Source organism: Oryza brachyantha, chromosome 10, assembly GCF_000231095.2.
Source record: "Oryza brachyantha chromosome 10, ObraRS2, whole genome shotgun sequence".
Taxonomy (NCBI): Eukaryota; Viridiplantae; Streptophyta; class Magnoliopsida; order Poales; family Poaceae; genus Oryza; species Oryza brachyantha.
In genome coordinates, this window is record NC_023172.2 from 1,008,824 (window position 1) to 1,026,284 (window position 17,461).

At 43.0% G+C, this 17,461-nt stretch overlaps 1 protein-coding gene across 2 annotated transcripts; it reads right to left on the minus strand.

The window, feature by feature from the left end:
• Nucleotides 1-4,753: 4,753 nt before the first annotated feature.
• Nucleotides 4,754-10,543, minus strand: LOC102719900 (putative disease resistance protein RGA4). Of its 2 annotated transcripts, none has more exons than XM_040528138.1 (5): nt 10,427-10,543; nt 6,706-10,331; nt 5,995-6,103; nt 5,358-5,504; nt 4,754-5,086 (listed from the first exon to the last, which is right to left on the minus strand). In XM_040528138.1, exons 2-3 carry the CDS (start codon nt 10,292-10,294, stop codon nt 6,048-6,050), a joined length of 3,645 nt encoding a protein of 1,214 aa, XP_040384072.1. In that variant the 5' UTR covers nt 10,295-10,331; nt 10,427-10,543; the 3' UTR covers nt 4,754-5,086; nt 5,358-5,504; nt 5,995-6,047. The 2 variants fall into 2 exon arrangements, with proteins under 2 accessions (XP_040384072.1, XP_040384071.1); XM_040528137.1 differs by having other exon boundaries at nt 5,949-6,103.
• Between the last annotated feature and the right edge of the window lie 6,918 nt (nt 10,544-17,461).

Sequence of the window (17,461 nt, forward strand, 5' to 3'; positions counted from 1 at the left end):
CTGCTCCGAGGCTGTCACTACCAGCTGGCCCGAATTCTGGTGCCAAGGGATCGGCACTACCAAATTCTGAAGACAGAAGGTTGTTTGAAACTGCTAAAGCCAAGGAAGAAAAGTTAGCTGCTCTCAAGGCATATCGCCGAGCAAAGGGTCTGTGTTTTGTGTGTGTGGTGAGAGGTGGGGTAGAGATCATAAGTGTGCCAGTACCATACAACTTCATGTGGTGGAAGAATTGTTGGGTGCCCTGACTCCAGATTTGGAAGAAGAACAGTTATGTCTCACTGCCCCTGAATCTGAAGAAAATGAATTGATGGCTATTTCCCCTCAAGCTATAGCTGGCACAGAATCATCTCAATCTATAAGAATGAGAGGCTGGATACAAAACATGGAATTACTAATGCTTGTGGACCTGGCTAGCCCAGCAAAAATACTAATGCTTGTGGACTCTAGAAGTACTCATTCATTCATTTCTGAACATATTGGTGCTAAGTTGCAGGAATTGCAACAATTGCCTATCACAGTGCAAGTGAAAGTGGCAGATGGAGGTCGACTGGACTGTTTCCAATATATTCCAGGTTGTTTGTGGTGGATGCAAGGACACAGTTTCAGAAGTGACTTTAGATTGTTGCCTCTGGGAAGTTATGGCACTATATTGGGAATGGATTGGCTGAACAACACAGCCCCATGCAAATTGACTGGGTGAACAAATCTTTAACCTTCCAGTTAATGGGCAGAAGTATTCACTTACAAGGCATAGATAGCCAGACTGACCATTGCAAGCACATATCTATCGATCAATTGCAGGGCATGGTTAAATCTGGTTCTGTCATGTGTATGGTGCAATTGTCCACCATTGAAACAATATCTGACTCTTATACTCCCAGTTGCGTTCAGCCTATTTTAGATCAGTTTCAGGAGGTGTCTGATGAACCTCATGGACTCCCTCCTGAAAGAAATTGTGATCATGCCATACCACTAGTTGCAAATGATGTGCCTGTCAATCTTCGGCCTTCTAGATATAGTCCAGCACTCAAAGATGAGATTGAGAAACAAATTTTTGAAATGCTGCAGTCTGGTGTTATCCAACACATATTGCAGTTACTTCAACAGCATCAGTGGAAGGTCAAATTGAGCAAGTGTGCCTTTGCTCAGCAACAAATTGGGTACTTGGGACATATCATCAGTGACAAGGGTGTTTCTACTGACCCTAAGAAGATTCAGGATGTTCTGAATTGGGCAATTCCTATCACTGTTAAGAAACTCAGAGGATTTTTGGGCCTTGCTGGTTATTACCGCAAATTTGTCAAAGATTTTGGGGTTATCAACAAACCCCTAATCCAACTGTTGAAGAAATGGGTTCCTTTTAAGGGGACCGCCGAACTAGATACTGCATTTCAAACTCTGAAACAGGCTTTGGTCTCTGCTCCAGTATTGGCTTTGCTCCAGGATATGGCCGATCTTCGTCGCGTTTTCCGGCTGCGTCGGCTTGGGGTCAAGCCGAATTTCAAGATGAGGGAATTGTCAAGGAACCTGAGTACGCGCAGCAGCTGAAGCAAGCGAAGGTATCGGAAATGCTACAGGAAAACGGCAAGCGCGCCAAACGGGAGAGCAGGCCGAATCGTCGTTATGTCGGGCCTGACTGGGTCTAAAGCATGTAAAGACTTTGCCAGTTGGCAGCGCGTGTGTGGCGCTGAGCTGTCTTGTGCTGTCGAGTGGCGTGTGTTAAAAGTAGAGAACAGCGAGAGAGAGGGTTGGCTTGGAACTGGCTGGTGGTGTTGACGCCGGCGGCGACGATCCGGTTGGATCGGCGAGTTGTATCAGCAATCAGTTGATGATTGAAATACTACCTAGCTACTACTACCATTTCCCCTCTACGATCCCGAGTAGTTAACATAGCTAATCGGATCCAAACCAACCGAATCCAAAAGAAATCGTTAGCGCGCGGGCGATACACATTTGCTATCAGCTGCAACTACAGCTCCGCCTGCAAATGGGGCGGGTCAGCCCATTAGGTCCACGGGTCGGCTCTAAATTTTTGGCACCAAAAGGGTAGTGGGCTGGCCTATTTAGTTTTAGGGCACAATGGGTCCAGGAGTTAATTGACCCTAGGGCCGACCCATGCCACACATTTCTTTAGGTCGACTCATCGCATTTAGGGTTTGCTCGCATGGCGGCGGCAGCTTCAGGTTCTTTGCTCCGTGGCGACGCGAGCTCCACCATGGATTGAGGCTGCGGCTACTCCCGGCGAGTGCTCCGGAGTCCGGAAGACGCACAAGTGGTGGCGACTGTTGGCTTCGGAGGTAGTACGAACCAAATCCCTGCATGGATGGATGAACGGATAGATTGGTTGGTAGAGCAAAGCTGTGCTCTTTTCTCTGCATGTGGCGGCAACGTTGTGGGGAGTGATTAGTGATTTCTTGCTCTTTTTTTTTTCTTTTTTCTCTTTCAAGTAACGAAAATTTCCTTGTAGAGTGCAGATTTGCACTGGCCAGAAATGCTGGGAATTTTTTATCGGACAATGAATAAGTGGGTGATCTTCTTTTTGTCAGATTCTTTAGCTGCTTGTTACTAAAAAATCTGAATTTACATGTTAGTTTCTGAAGGAATCCTTGGACTTGTGGATATCAATTGATCAGCACCGTTCTACTACCTGAACGTATATTTGGTGATGAACGTTCTTCTATTTTTATGCCATATTCTGTCAAATTCACGGTTAAATCTTCACAATGTTACTCCGGTGTTTTTTTATGTTCAGCTAAAACTTCCAAAGCAAGGATTAACTCTGAATGTCTGAACCACTCCTACGCCATACACGCATTGTATTGGCACATAACGGGCCCGCCACAAACTTAAAAGGGCCGGCCATGGTGTCACCAGATATAGGGGCATGCATGTCAGGGCTCCAAAATAAACTGGGCCAGAGGGTATAGGGGACGGGCCAGCCCGTCCCGCCCCCTTTGCAGGTTGATCTACAGCTTCGGGGAGGGGACGCACCAATGGAATGGAGGATGAGCTGATCCTGCACCCTCTTCGGCGCGCCTCTGCAGGTACCGACATGGTGGTGGCGGCGGCTTTCGGTGGCACGGCGGCATCAAGCATCATCACCTCTGCGCTGGGAGCATGTCAGTACGTACGTTCTCGTCTTCATGGATGGGTGATACCATCGTCGCAAGGCACTCGTCCATGGATGCAACGTCGGAGACGGAGCTAAAGTTTCTCCCCACAGAGTTGTCCATCAAATGCTGCCTTGCTCTTCACCGGTGGAGTGGCTTCTTTAATCAGCGTGGTACTATATATATTGCCAGGCCAACCGGTGGAGCGGCAAGATATTGTTCTTTAATCAGCGTGGTACTATATATATTGCCAGGCCGTCTAGTCTAGGCATGACCGGGCGGAGCCAAAATCTGTCGGCATAGTCACGGTCCAATAAGACTCAGGTCATGCTAGGACGATCCGAAGACATGACGACTCATCATGCTCCTCCACTTTCTCTTTACACCAAACAATGCTAGATTGGCCCATCGTGCCAATACATCGGTAGGCCTGCTAGTGGAGCGGGTCTATTTGGTTTAAATGGGTTGGATGTTTATTTGGATTGTGTTGGATGGGTTGAAGTAGGCTAAGATTTTAGTTTGGATCGGATTGGTTTGGTTCGTTGAAAATTGCGGCTTGAGCTGGATCGAATGCGGGCTAACAAAGTGAGCAATCCATGGGTGTAGTCCATGAACTACAGCCTGCAGGCTGCCCAATCGTCCCAACCTCCCCCTAGGGTTATTGGGTTAGCCGATGCCGCCGTAGTTGGGAACTCGCCGGCGTTGCCGTCCCCTCTGCCCTCCCTCTCTCGCTCCCTCCCAGCGGATGGATTCGTCGGCGTCGGCGTCCCTTGAGCCTTGACTCATTCAGTCCTACCCCTCCCTCTCGGCGACTGGACGGGGTCAGCGTGAGCAAGGGGGCAGCAGGTAGCAGACAGGCGACAGGCGGCAGCAAGAGGCAGCAAGCGGCAGGTTCTTGTTTCTTGCTGCTTCTCTTCTTCAATCTCCCGTTCTCTCTCTAACAGGAACTTGTGAAGGGTAGATGTTGGTTTGAAGGTAGGATCCATGGGTTGACATGTGGGTTTAACTTATGGGTTAGATTGGTATGGGTGAAAGGAGCATGCGGTTTGGGCTAGATTTGGTTTAGAAAATAATTTTGTGGATTGGTTTGGGCTGGTAAAATAATATGACAAGCTTTGGGTTAGAGTGGATGAGGGGTGGACTTCAATCCATTGGCAGGACTATACATCGGCCCAACTGTTGGCCCAGACTGGCATAGGCCTAGCACCACTCGTATCGTGTCGTGTTGGGCTGGGTCATCAGGCCTCTGGACTTATGGCCATCTACACAATACTCTTTCGTTACACGCAGCTGTGCCCAAAGTAGAGCAGGAACGGGAGCAGCAGCTTGATGCTTCTTGCTTGTGCCTGCAAGCGAGATGAAGCATACATATTGTGGCGTCTCGATGTAGCCACTGCAGGCAGTGTGTCGGAAGAGGAGGAAGCTATGAACCATGGTCAAGAAAATGGATTGGTCCCAGGGGTTCAGTTTACTTCAGACCAAGAAAACTCTACCAATGCAAAAACCAATCCATTTAGACCCAACTTCTAAATCGACCCATTTAGACCCACCCAAAGCTAATCCATTATTAAATCCGACCCATTCCATCTATCTCAATCCAGTCCATTAGTCGACCTACTTCTGACACTGACAGTACATGCAAAATATAGTAGATTAATTATACCTCCAACTGTATGCGTTACCACAAAAAGCAAGCCAGTACCGGTGACATACAACAAGTATAGAGGTATATATGTTCAGACAAGATAAATACAGAATACTACCACTGTACCACATGGATACAGGAGTAATTGTTCAGACAAGGTCGAAATTTTGAATTTACTCTGCCGAAAACCGAGTTCCTCAAGCTGCTTCATTAGTCATAACATACAATACTCAAATAAACTAAAAATATACATCAGAGATTTCCTTCAACAGGACAGATACTGAATATACTCGGAGCTGCCTATTGATTGTTTGTATGAACGGGAGCAATCCTGCAGGAAGTAACGCATCGAGATGAAAACAATCAGTTCGACCAACATTTCGCCGATATCTTTTCGCTTCTGCTTATATTTATAGAGCAAAATTTAAATTTTTAATCTTAAATTTAGAGTTGATTTTGAAATTTTTTAATTAAAGTTTATTTTTCAGTCTTGGCTCTTAGATCACTAAGAATATACATATAACAGTTTTATTTATAAATTATTTTTTATTTGCAAATATATTGTTTGAATTTATCCATATAAAAAACGAAACCATCACCACCTTTGTCTCCTGATCTCTCTAAATTCAGGTCATCAGTGACGTGCACCAGCTCACCGACAGCCAGCAAAAGCACCATATATTTCCACGATTTTCGGTCCCTTAGTGTAGGGCGTTTAGGCAATGTACCCAAGGAAAAAGGAATAACACCTGTACACCATATCCTTGCATGGTGTCAACTTTCACCAAACTATGTAGAAGATTAGAGAAATACATATAGTACATCCTTTAACATAATACATAAAATTAATTCAGAGGCATCACAAAGTTATACACACACTTATCAATAACGGCTTTTTTATCATCCTTGAAAAGTATCTAAAGGTACCAAGAATTTTAGTACAAATTTTTGGTACCTCAAGATACCATTCTTTTTATACTAAAAAGTGTGATATCTTTGAGGTATTTTTTGTTACTTTTTATTGGACTGTAAAATTGCTCTGGTAGAACTGATTGTTTTATGTACTATTATTGATAGAGCTTTTTTAAAAAATTACCTCAAGATACCTCACGGTACCAAATTGTTTCTGATCGTTGGATCTAACAATGCACATCCTACTCAGCTAGATCTAATGATAAGAAATGATTTGGTACCTCGAGATATTTTTTGTTAAACCGGAGCAAATCTCGTTCCACAAACCTTAATGGTCTCCTGAAATTTTTAAATTCAGGTCATCACTGACGTGCTTGGGCTCACCAACGGCGAGTAATAGCATATTTCCATGATTTTAGTGTCGGGCATTTAGACTCTGTAGCATGAAAAATAAATGTCAGTCTCACAACCGAATTTTTTTTAGATAATATCTCACAATCGAAATAAACTGCAGAAAAAGAGAAAAAATAAAATGGAGTACAGAGGGAAAGGAACTATTCCATGCGAGCGATATTACGATCCTTGAGAAGGTACTAAGAGGTACCACTGTTAGTATATTAGATACTAGAAAGTACCAAATTTTATATAAAAAACAGTGCTTCCTTATAATAGTTTCTCGAGGATAAAAAAAATGCTCATTTCATGCATGGTATCGACACCGACTAAATTATGTTGAATATTATAGGAAGCTACAAATGCAGTCACATAGCACACCTCACAGGTAGACACAAACTTGTCAATAAACAGTGATGGAGCTCCTATGGTTTTGGTGGAACGAACCTTTGTTCGATCAAGGTTAGACTAGAATCTCTTTAACCAAGAAACACAATTTCTATCTTATTCAGTTATAAAACACAGGGCCTGATGATTGGAACTTTGAGTGCAGATATACACTGGCACAGGAACATAAAATCTATTCATCTATGTAAAAGAAACGAAAAACGGAAAAAGAAGGAAAATGCTAGCAATGGAGTGTACCTTCATAAATTACTCTTGTATGAGCATGTGACAGGTCTCTTTCCTCAAGGCTATCCAGCCGTGGCCGGAGCCACTCATATACCTTCTTCATATTCATTCTTGGGCAGTCTTGGATTGTAATACTCAAAAGAGATGAGTAACTCCTTGGGCCACATGGCGCCGATGCTAGACGTTTGCACATCTTAAGGTCAAGATGTTCCAGTGATGGCAATTCTCCCAAGCAATTCAGTGACTCCAGTTTATTGCAGCGTACAATGCCCAAATGCTTGAGTTCATCCAGCTGCCCTGACAGCGATTGAAGCTCCCAACATGCATCAATGGACAGCATAAGGCATGGTGGTAGGTTCTGAAGTGTTACCACTGAACGACAATTCCAGAAACTTAGACGTTCTAGGCATGGCAGATGATAGGAGGGGAATGAGAAGCTCTCAAGACAAATGGAGTCATTAATTGTAATATATTTGATAGATGGTGGAAGAACAAAGAGCTCTCTCAACCTGACACACTTAGAAACATAAAGCGATGTGAGATGTGGCAGGAGAGTTGGATTTCCTGTCACCTGGGTAGGACGGCCAATTAGGTTATAGCACTCCTTGATGGTCAATTTCTTCAGGGATACCAAGCATAGGAACTCTTCTTCTGGCCAGTAGATGAGCGAATCGCAGGAGTCGATTTTCAGCTCAACAAGTTGTCCAAGCCATTCCCAGATCCTCATTTTTGACTGTGATGGGCTCAAGGGGAAGAGAATGTTGCAATGTGTTAACTCCATTTCTGAGAGAGATGATTCGTGGATCTGATCAAGCAGCTGCAGGGTTGTTTCTTTGTCATCTATTTCCAATCTTAGCTTGGACAATGAGGATATATAGCTGGATTGAAGCAATGACAAGGACAGCTGCGCTTTGTTTTCATTTAGATTTAAAATCTTGAGCTTTGGTGCTTCAGGTAGAGTTGTCAATTTTGGGCACTTGTTGATTTCAACCTCCTCAAGCAGAGGAAATGTTGGCATGTAACCTTGCCTCCCTTCCATTGCCACCCATGTCTCAAAGCTCTCCAAATCCATTAACTTGACTTCCTTTAGTTCTGGAAATGCAGTGGATGCCACACCAGAGCACAATGTTTGAAACTTTGGACAGATGTTGATGACAACCTTCTCAAGCTGATGAAATGCTTGTTCTGTTCCTTGTCTTCCTTCCTCGCGACATAGGGTTTGCAAGTTATCAAGTCTACTCAGATAAAGAACCTGAAGAAACTTGAAACGAATGAACTGAGGAAATTCTCCACACATTGTACAGCCCTCTAAATGGAGCTCTATCAAGTTTTGCAGGACACCAAGGTCTGTTATCCATGCTGGAAAAGAACTGCCTGTATAGGAAATTACCTTAAGCATCTGCAGCCTGTGATGAGGTTTAAGAGCATCAAGAACCTTATAAGGGGAATTTGTTCCTTCAAGATGGCAGTTGCTATTCCACTCAAGAGACAAATGTGTAAGTTTCTCTTTGTTTCGAAGATTGGCTGCTTTCGCATTTTCTTCCTTTTCATTTTCTAGGCCACATAACTGTAGCCTGCCACAAAGGTTTAAGGTACGCAATTCTCTAAGGTTACTGCAACCAGACCTAGCTCCCACCACAAAAGATGTTAATATCTGCAGGGAAGTTAACTGTCCAAGGTCCGGAGGCATGTACTTCAATTTTGGACATCCATCCGTATAAAGGTGTCGCAGATTTTTCATATACTTCATATCCTTTGGAAGTTCGACAAGATTTTTACAATAAGAGAGGACCAAAGTCTGTAGATTGTAGAGTATGCATATATCTTTAGGAAGCTTTTTGATACAACTGTTTGATGAGATATTGAGATATCTTAGGTGCTGAAGGTGCCCGATTGGTAAGAATTCGCTGCATCGTAGGAGCTTCAGTGCTCGCAGAGAACTGCACTTGGATAAATGTGATGTGCTGAAGTAATTAAACCATCGTTCAAACAATAAACTCCGGAGAGTTGGAGATTGTTTTCTCATAAAGTCATCTAAGAGAACAGTCTCTTTGTATGATGAGTGAAAGTGATACCTAGGATGTTCTGATAACAGACTTATAAAATTGGACCTTCCAGCTATGCTGACACATTCTTTTCCCATAACAGATTGAGCAATGTCGTGCATAAGATCATGTATCTTGCATGTGGTCCATATAGAAGATTTCTTTACATCTTGAAAAAATGACCTCCAAACTAGCTCCTTGAAGATATCTTCGGCTGCCGATTCTAGATTGTCATCCTCTTGTAATGGTATGAAGTCATGTGCCAACCATAGCTTAATCAAAGTCTCCACATCAATCACATAATCTTTTGGGAATATAGCACAGAAAGCAAAGCATTGCTTCATGTCAAATGGTAAGTCGTCATAGCTGAGACGAAGTATAGGAAAAATTGTGTCCTCCCCCTCATTGCAAATGTTACTTTTGGCTAATATATCCTTCCATTCTTGTACAGTACTCCTGCTAGACAACACAGAGCCAAAGGATTTTGCAGCTAAAGGAGAGCCATCACATCTCTGAACAATTTTATTAAGAACTTCCAAATGCTCATCACTTCCTGGCAAACCAATTGCTTTACTTTGGATTATTTCCTTCAAATACACTTCTCCTAGCTTACCAAGATTATACACTTCAACTTCACTGGTAGCCATAATTGTAGCGACTTTGACATCCCGAGTTGTTGTTAGTACCACACTGCCCCTGGAGCCCTGCTTAAGGCAGGTCATTAACTTTCCCCACTTGTCAGAATCCCTATTCCACACATCATCCAACACTATCAGAAACTTCTTTCCACTTACTTCCTTCTGCAGATCTTGCAGTGCCCTTTCACGATTTCTCTCTGTGCTCACACATATGTTGTTTGCGATGCTAACGACATCAAATTCATCAGACACACAACACCACCTGCGAAGCTGAAAATGCTTCAGGATTTCAGGGTCATTGTAGATGAGCTGTGCAAATGTAGTCTTGCCAAGACCACCCATTCCAACAACAGGAAGGACTGTGAGCTCCCTGTCGCTAGCTTCATCCACCAATATCTTGACAACCTTCCTCTTCTCCTCATCTCTGGATCTGCTAACAATATCCTTCTCAAAATCAAGCATCACTGAATCAGTTTGCCTCGACTGCCTCGGTGTTTCCTGCCGGTGTACGAGCCCAAAGGAATTCATCTCCTCGACAAGTTCCTTGATTCTCTGCACGATCTTCCGCAGCTTCTTGCCCATCCTGTAGCGAAACACGATTGGGTTACGAGAGGAGAAGAGGCTTACAGCGCCGTGCCCTTTCCTCCTGGCTTCGCGCCGGAGCGCCTCGTATCTGAACTCGTCGAACACGTCGGTCGCCTCGTAGGACACCTTCTTGAGCTCTTGCAGCCAAGCGCCTACTTGGGATTGTTTGGTTCTGTTCTGTGCGTCGTGGATGACGGTGAGGATGAGTGGAAGCATGCGCTCCAGAGCTTTGCGCTGCTCCTCCATGCCTTCCATCACCCTGTACTGGCCTGCAAGATAGCTGGAAGCGTTCTGCACCGTGGACAGCAGCGGCCGAACCAAAAACTCAGCCATCGTTGCTCCCTCTGAAGATGATGCTTCGTTCTCTTCTCTGCATCATGGATGGGAGAGGGAACACGGTTAATTACTCCACATTGCAGAACTGAAATGATATGATATCGCAGGCAGCTAGCTAGCGGCACTAACCTTCGTCGAGACCCGATCTAGATGTTGTGGGGGATCGATCTAGATCGATCAGAGAACGGAGGCCCTAATCTCCGAGGGGATGCTGTGGATGGAGATGGAAGAGAGAGAGGTGGTCGATCGATGTGGGAGAGAAGATAGAGTGATTCCTACTTTAATGAGATGCTCTGGACACACGGCGTACATAACCGGCAATAATTAACATATTTATCATTGGACCTAACATATCAGAGCGTATATATCATATATAATGAGTGATAAATTTATTATTAACCAATTTTAAGAGTGACAAAAAGTTAAATGCCCCGTAATTTTTCGTTACCAACGATCCGATGCAAGCATCCTGCTGGTATTTTTTAGACAATATATGTTGTTAAAAGAGTTTTTTTTCCATCCTTAAGAAGGTACAAGAGGTACCACTGTTTTATATGTAAAATTTGGTGAGTTTTACTCTTATCCTTCCTTTTATACCTCGAGGTACCAGTACCTCGAGATACCAAATCGTTTCTCACCATTGGATCTAGCTAAATAGGATGTGCACTGTTTGATCCAACGATCATAAATGATTTGGTACCGCGAGATACCGGTACCTTAAGATAAAAAAGGAGGGATGAGAGTAAAACTTAAAATTTGGTACCTTCTAGTACCTAAGGTAACAAGAGGTACCAAATTTTACATAGAAAACAGTGGTACCTGCTCAAGGATGGTGACATAGAGAGGCCTCCATAACTAAAAAAGTACCACGGACATACACTATGCAGGCCACTCTCTCATAAAAAAAGAGATGTCACGTAGGACAAAGCCACACATAGGATACAAGCTCCATAGTGCACCATTCTTAATGTGAGTCCCACTAAAACTTTTCTCTTTTTATGCATTCATCTCTCCCTCTCTCTCTTTCTCCCTGCTCTCCCTCGGTCTGCTTCGGCGGTGGGCGGCACTCAAGGCCGCGCGGATCGACGGCGCGGCAGCCAGCAGGGCTCGTGGCCGCGTGGATGGACAGCGCGACGGCCGGCGGCGCTCACGGCTGTGTGGATCTAAGGCGAGGCAGCCGGCGAAGCTCGTGGCCGTGCAGATTGACGGCGCAGTGGCCAGTGGAGGTCTTCGGCGGCGAGCTCTCAGCGGCGACGCGTCGGAGGCGGCCTGTGCGTGGCTTGCTCCTTCTCCCTTCTCTGACCTTCTCAAGCAAAAGTTGTGGTTGCTCTGACAAAAAGATGCTTGCATTTGAAAAAAGCTTAACGAGGCGATTGTTTTTTCTGCAGGGCACAAAGAGCTTGACGGGAGCGTGACCCAGTCCGAGCTGGGTGGGTATCTCGCATCGGGATGGATGAGGGTACGCGCCATGTCACCGTATAGTGCATGCTCTAAAGGGCAACATGTGTATCTGCCATGGGGGTGGTACGGTCTCAGGTCCCCACTGCTCCATTAGGACCATGCGAGTTCGAACTAAGGGCATATACCAAGGGATCTCATTGTCGTCTCTATTGTTGTATGCTCGCTGACATGGAAGAGAGAGATGATAGGAGAGATAAAAATGAGTTGTTTTGCCTGGAGTTAGCAAAACATCGACTTTTGACGCATGAAACGAGGAGACAACTAAAAAAATATGCTTTGTATGCGTGCTAACTATAATAAGGCTGTGTTCGCCTCCCTAAGTTAACTTAACCCCTTGTCTTGCACGCGCATGCTTCCTGAACTGCTAAACGATGTATTTTTTGTAAAAATTTTTTATAGGAAAGTTGTTTTAAAAATCATGTTAATGTATTTTACATTTTTTAATAATTAATAATTAATTAATCATGTACTAAACAATTACAACGTTTTTCGCACCGGATAAGTTAACTTACATCCCTCCTTGCCGAGCGCGGCCTAAGAGGCGCCGATTAGATGGAATGCGAACGAGAAATTAATTAGTTTATAATTATGAAGAGTCAGCTTGAAAGACTGTTCTTTGGTTGGTCCGATAGCGTTAACACCTTTATATTAGTTCTTTCTGCTGACGTGGCTTGATAATGGGCTCTACCATTGAACATGCTGTAAACCCCCTTCCCCTAAAATTGTATGTTAAATATAAACTAGCAGGTCGGCCCACACATTTGCGTGGCTAGATTTAAGTTATGTTATGTTTTAATTCTATTTCATTTGTTCTTTAAACTCTAACATATGTGTTTTTTCTTATCTTAATTATTGTCTATTTCAGTATAATTTTATTTAATATTTATTTATTTGTTTTGATTATTTAAGTATATATTAATTGTGCCATGGAGCGACACATGCTTGGAACCATAGATACATCTCAAAGCTTGTGAACTACCACCCCTTAAATCATTCAACAAATAAAATTAGTCTAATTTTGCTACAGTAAATGATCATAATTGTGCAGGCCACTAAACATGGTAATAAAATAATATTGGTTAGGATGGACATCCTTTTATTCCTATCGAACTATAAAAGAATCCTATCCGAATTAGGCTTCCGCCCCCTTAAGCGTGCGACCCTATAGGTTCACCACACAGTCATGGCCCGTGTACTTCTACTCGGTCCAATAGTTGATAGTGGCCTCTAACAGGATGTGTCAACTCCTATGTGCATGTAAAGATCATATCAAACAAACCATCACGACGTCACATACAAGCTATTCCCTTTGCCTCACGATAGTTGGTCTAGCTCCAAGATAACCTCTCTTTCTCGATGTTGTGAGTCGGATCCTCGAATAGGTTAACACTTCACCTAGCACGACCATGCATTTCTTGATCCGATCACTCGAGAGGACCAGAGATATCTCTCTCACATAGAGAGGGGCAAATCCTATCTAGATTGACCATGCTTCACAACATGCTTCATGACAAACTCGAAAGCTACTTTTATAACTACCTAGCGTTTGATAGCCCCTGAGTAGGTCGGTTCACATCTTGAGAACATACGACAACCTCAGGTATAAGGACAAAGCATACACATTATGTAAAGATAGGACAATATTACAATATCTCACGATGGGTTGATCCAACATTATGTCATACGTATGCCCACATTATTAACTTGACATCTCCATGTCCGTGACTTGTGAAACATAGTCATCAACTAATACATGTTCTAGTCATCAACTCAGACTAAGGACAACTTTAGAATAACTATAGAAGTAACGAGTTTCGCAAACAATTCACATAATTGCCAATCAATATAAGTTGTCTTTCATGGATATCCAATAGATAAATAAGTGTCATGTATAGAATGAAATATGATCATCTCTGGGATTACCTCTAGGGCATATTTCTAACATATGCATGATGTCATGTGTAGATCATCATTCCTCCACGTTAATCTAAGCCGTTAAAATATAATCTTACTATAATCTAGCGGTCGACGTTTTTTTTCCTTCGATTAATATGGGAATTTCTAGACTCCAGAGAGCCTTCTTTTCAGGCTGTCTTTATATTATAATAGATGAAAATAGAGGCTGAAGTTTTATCTAGTTTTCTGAGACCCTGATATCTTTGGCTAGAATCGTCACTGCGGCAAAAGAATCCAACGGACGTATTGAGCGAGCATTGAATTTTATTTTGTAGCCGGTTCCTTCCTCCTCTCATTGCAAGATGCTTTCCCAACTGACAGAGAAAGGAGATGCCTGCCCTCCTGAACATCGCCGTGAAGACAACGCAGCACATCCAGGAGCAAAGGCCCTTTTAACTGGCCAGCTAGCTGTTCCACAAGTAGCGGTGTAAGTGGACTGGTCCACCAACCTGCTTATAGGCCAATTAAACGGGTAGCCCGTCGGGTTACCCCCTTAATTGACCTATAAGCGGGTTCGTGGGCTGCCCACTTACACTCTTATCCACACGTATACGTACTAACCAATCCTTTCAACTTTAGAACCTGATTCCATACATATGACAAATTGATGGGGCATCACGTGAACAGGAATGGTGATGCCAAGATGAGAACCATTCACATGGGCACCGCAAGGAACATGGGTCTTTCAAATTTTAGCACTGAATAGTACAGCCTAACGATCGGTTAAGTATGTTTGCTGTGTAATTAAAACACAATGATCTTTTACTGATGTTGAAGGTAGAGAGACTGTTAGCCGAACACCGGCGATCTCAACTCTCGATGACAAACAGAGATGACTGGATTTCGGAGAACGCACAGGGATTTTGGTGCCGTGAACTTGGTTACTGCAATTTCTGTTTCTTATCAAGTTACATCCTATCTAGATTGACCATGCTTCACAACATGCTTCATGACAAACTCGAAAGCTACTTTTATAACTACCTAACGTTTGATAGCCCCTGAGTAGGTCGGTTCACATCTTGAGAACATATGACAACCTCAGGTATAAGGACAAAGCATACACATTATGTAAAGATAGGACAATATTACAATATCTCACGATGGGTTGGTCCAACATTATGTCATACGTATGCCCACATTATTAACTTGACATCTCCATGTCCGTGACTTGTGAAACATAGTCATCAACTAATACATATTCTAGTCATCAACTCAGACTAAGGACAACTTTAGAATAACTATAGAAGTAACGAGTTTCGCAAACAATTCACATAATTGCCAATCAATACAAGTTGTCTTTCATGGATATCCAATAGATAAATAAGTGTCATGTATAGAATGAAATATGATCATCTCTGGGATTACCTCTAGGGCATATTTCTAACATATGCATGATGTCATGTGTAGATCATCATTCCTCCACGTTAATCTAAGCCGTTAAAATATAATCTTACTATAATCTAGCGGTCGACGTTTTTTTTCCTTCGATTAATATGGGAATTTCTAGACTCCAGAGAGCCTTCTTTTCAGGCTGTCTTTATATTATAATAGATGAAAATAGAGGCTGAAGTTTTATCTAGTTTTCTGAGACCCTGATATCTTTGGCTAGAATCGTCACTGCGGCAAAAGAATCCAACGGACGTATTGAGCGAGCATTGAATTTTATTTTGTAGCCGGTTCCTTCCTCCTCTCATTGCAAGATGCTTTCCCAACTGACAGAGAAAGGAGATGCCTGCCCTCCTGAACATCGCCGTGAAGACAACGCAGCACATCCAGGAGCAAAGGCCCTTTTAACTGGCCAGCTAGCTGTTCCACAAGTAGCGGTGTAAGTGGACTGGTCCACCAACCTGCTTATAGGCCAATTAAACGGGTAGCCCGTCGGGTTACCCCTTAATTGACCTATAAGCGGGTTCGTGGGCTGCCCACTTACACTCTTATCCACACGTATACGTACTAACCAATCCTTTCAACTTTAGAACCTGATTCCATACATATGACAAATTGATGGGGCATCACGTGAACAGGAATGGTGATGCCAAGATGAGAACCATTCACATGGGCACCGCAAGGAACATGGGTCTTTCAAATTTTAGCACTGAATAGTACAGCCTAACGATCGGTTAAGTATGTTTGCTGTGTAATTAAAACACAATGATCTTTTACTGATGTTGAAGGTAGAGAGACTGTTAGCCGAACACCGGCGATCTCAACTCTCGATGACAAACAGAGATGACTGGATTTCAGAGAATGCACAGGGATTTTGGTGCCGTGAACTTGCTTACTGCAATTTCTGTTTCTTATCAAGTTAAATAATCAAACAATTTACAACCTTGGATTTAAGCCAAAACTCCAAGTGCATTACAACTAGTTCACGGCATGTGTCATCCCAAATGGATGGCATCGGATGTAGAGAAAGTCACCTACTTTACTGAACAACGGTAGAGAATCTGGATTGATCCCACACATCCCATACACGACTCCACGATGCGCGTTAGAATCCACTACCACCCTAATATCAACTCACATGACCAAAAATTCAGGAGAAGCTAAGCAATCTGAAAACAGAACAACTGAAAAACCTAGAAGCTCTACAGTGCTAAGTTCGGAAACAAATGCAGCACCAGGATTATCTTCATATATTGCTAACAGAGACTCTACCTTATATACATTAATTAAATGGTAAGTCAAAGTACATGGAAGTAGAGGTGGGAGATGAAGGAGAGATGCTCTGAGAGTGATGGCAACAGGATGCCCGATCTTCCGTTAGGAGATAATAACTATCGATTTGGTGGAAACTTGACACGCACGATTCGGCTTTCGATCAACATGATCCAAACCCTGCAACCTGGTTGACCTTGTTGATAAGCCTAATCCCCACGTGTGAATCGAACAACACAAGCAAGAACAAGAAAGATAGAAACTCAATTCCAGATGAATGATTGATTAGGAACTTAAAGTTGAGGTTTCAAAAACGGATCTATATCGACACTGCAATGGCAAAATTAATCTTAGAAAAATCCTAAAAACCTAACGTGGGGATGGTGACTAAATGTAGTATTTGGGATGCGGAGCTCCCAGGACGTGCCCCCTAATGGGTCTAAACGTTACACGATCCATCGGCCCAAAGACAGCGTGGGAGCACCCTCGCAGATTCTCAATGCTGATTTGTTTCGACGATTTTCGTTGACTTCGATGTGATTTTAATATCAAACTAAAGCCAATGGATAGATTATAATATTATCTTTTCATGCATTCGTGGATCATCAATAACAGAGTCATTATGCATCCTGAGCGTCCATTTTACTCGAAGCTTGATTTCAGGTGAATAACTAGTAGGGTGGCCTCTGTATTTTCACACCAAAATTTAAAAAGATTTATGTTTCAGTAATATATGTTTTGTTCTACCGTGGTTATCCATGGTTGTTGTGTCCTCGTGTGAGCTCTTGGTCACTGTACCCCTCAGGTCATGACTGTTGCCACCACTATTGCTCACTTGTGGTTACTGGCTTTTTGATCTCGCCTGACACCACTACTATAACTGCCTCGAGCTTGAAATGATACGCTGTTTAATATGGACTACCATCATAGATTTATGCCCCAATCTCTATGGATCTTTTAGTGACGTGTTAATCCAAACTCCTCTAATATTAACTGAGTTTATAAAAAATACAATATCTATATTTTGACTATGTGTTCATTTAGTATTATAGATGTTAATTATTTTCCAGAGGATTTGTTAGAGTTAAA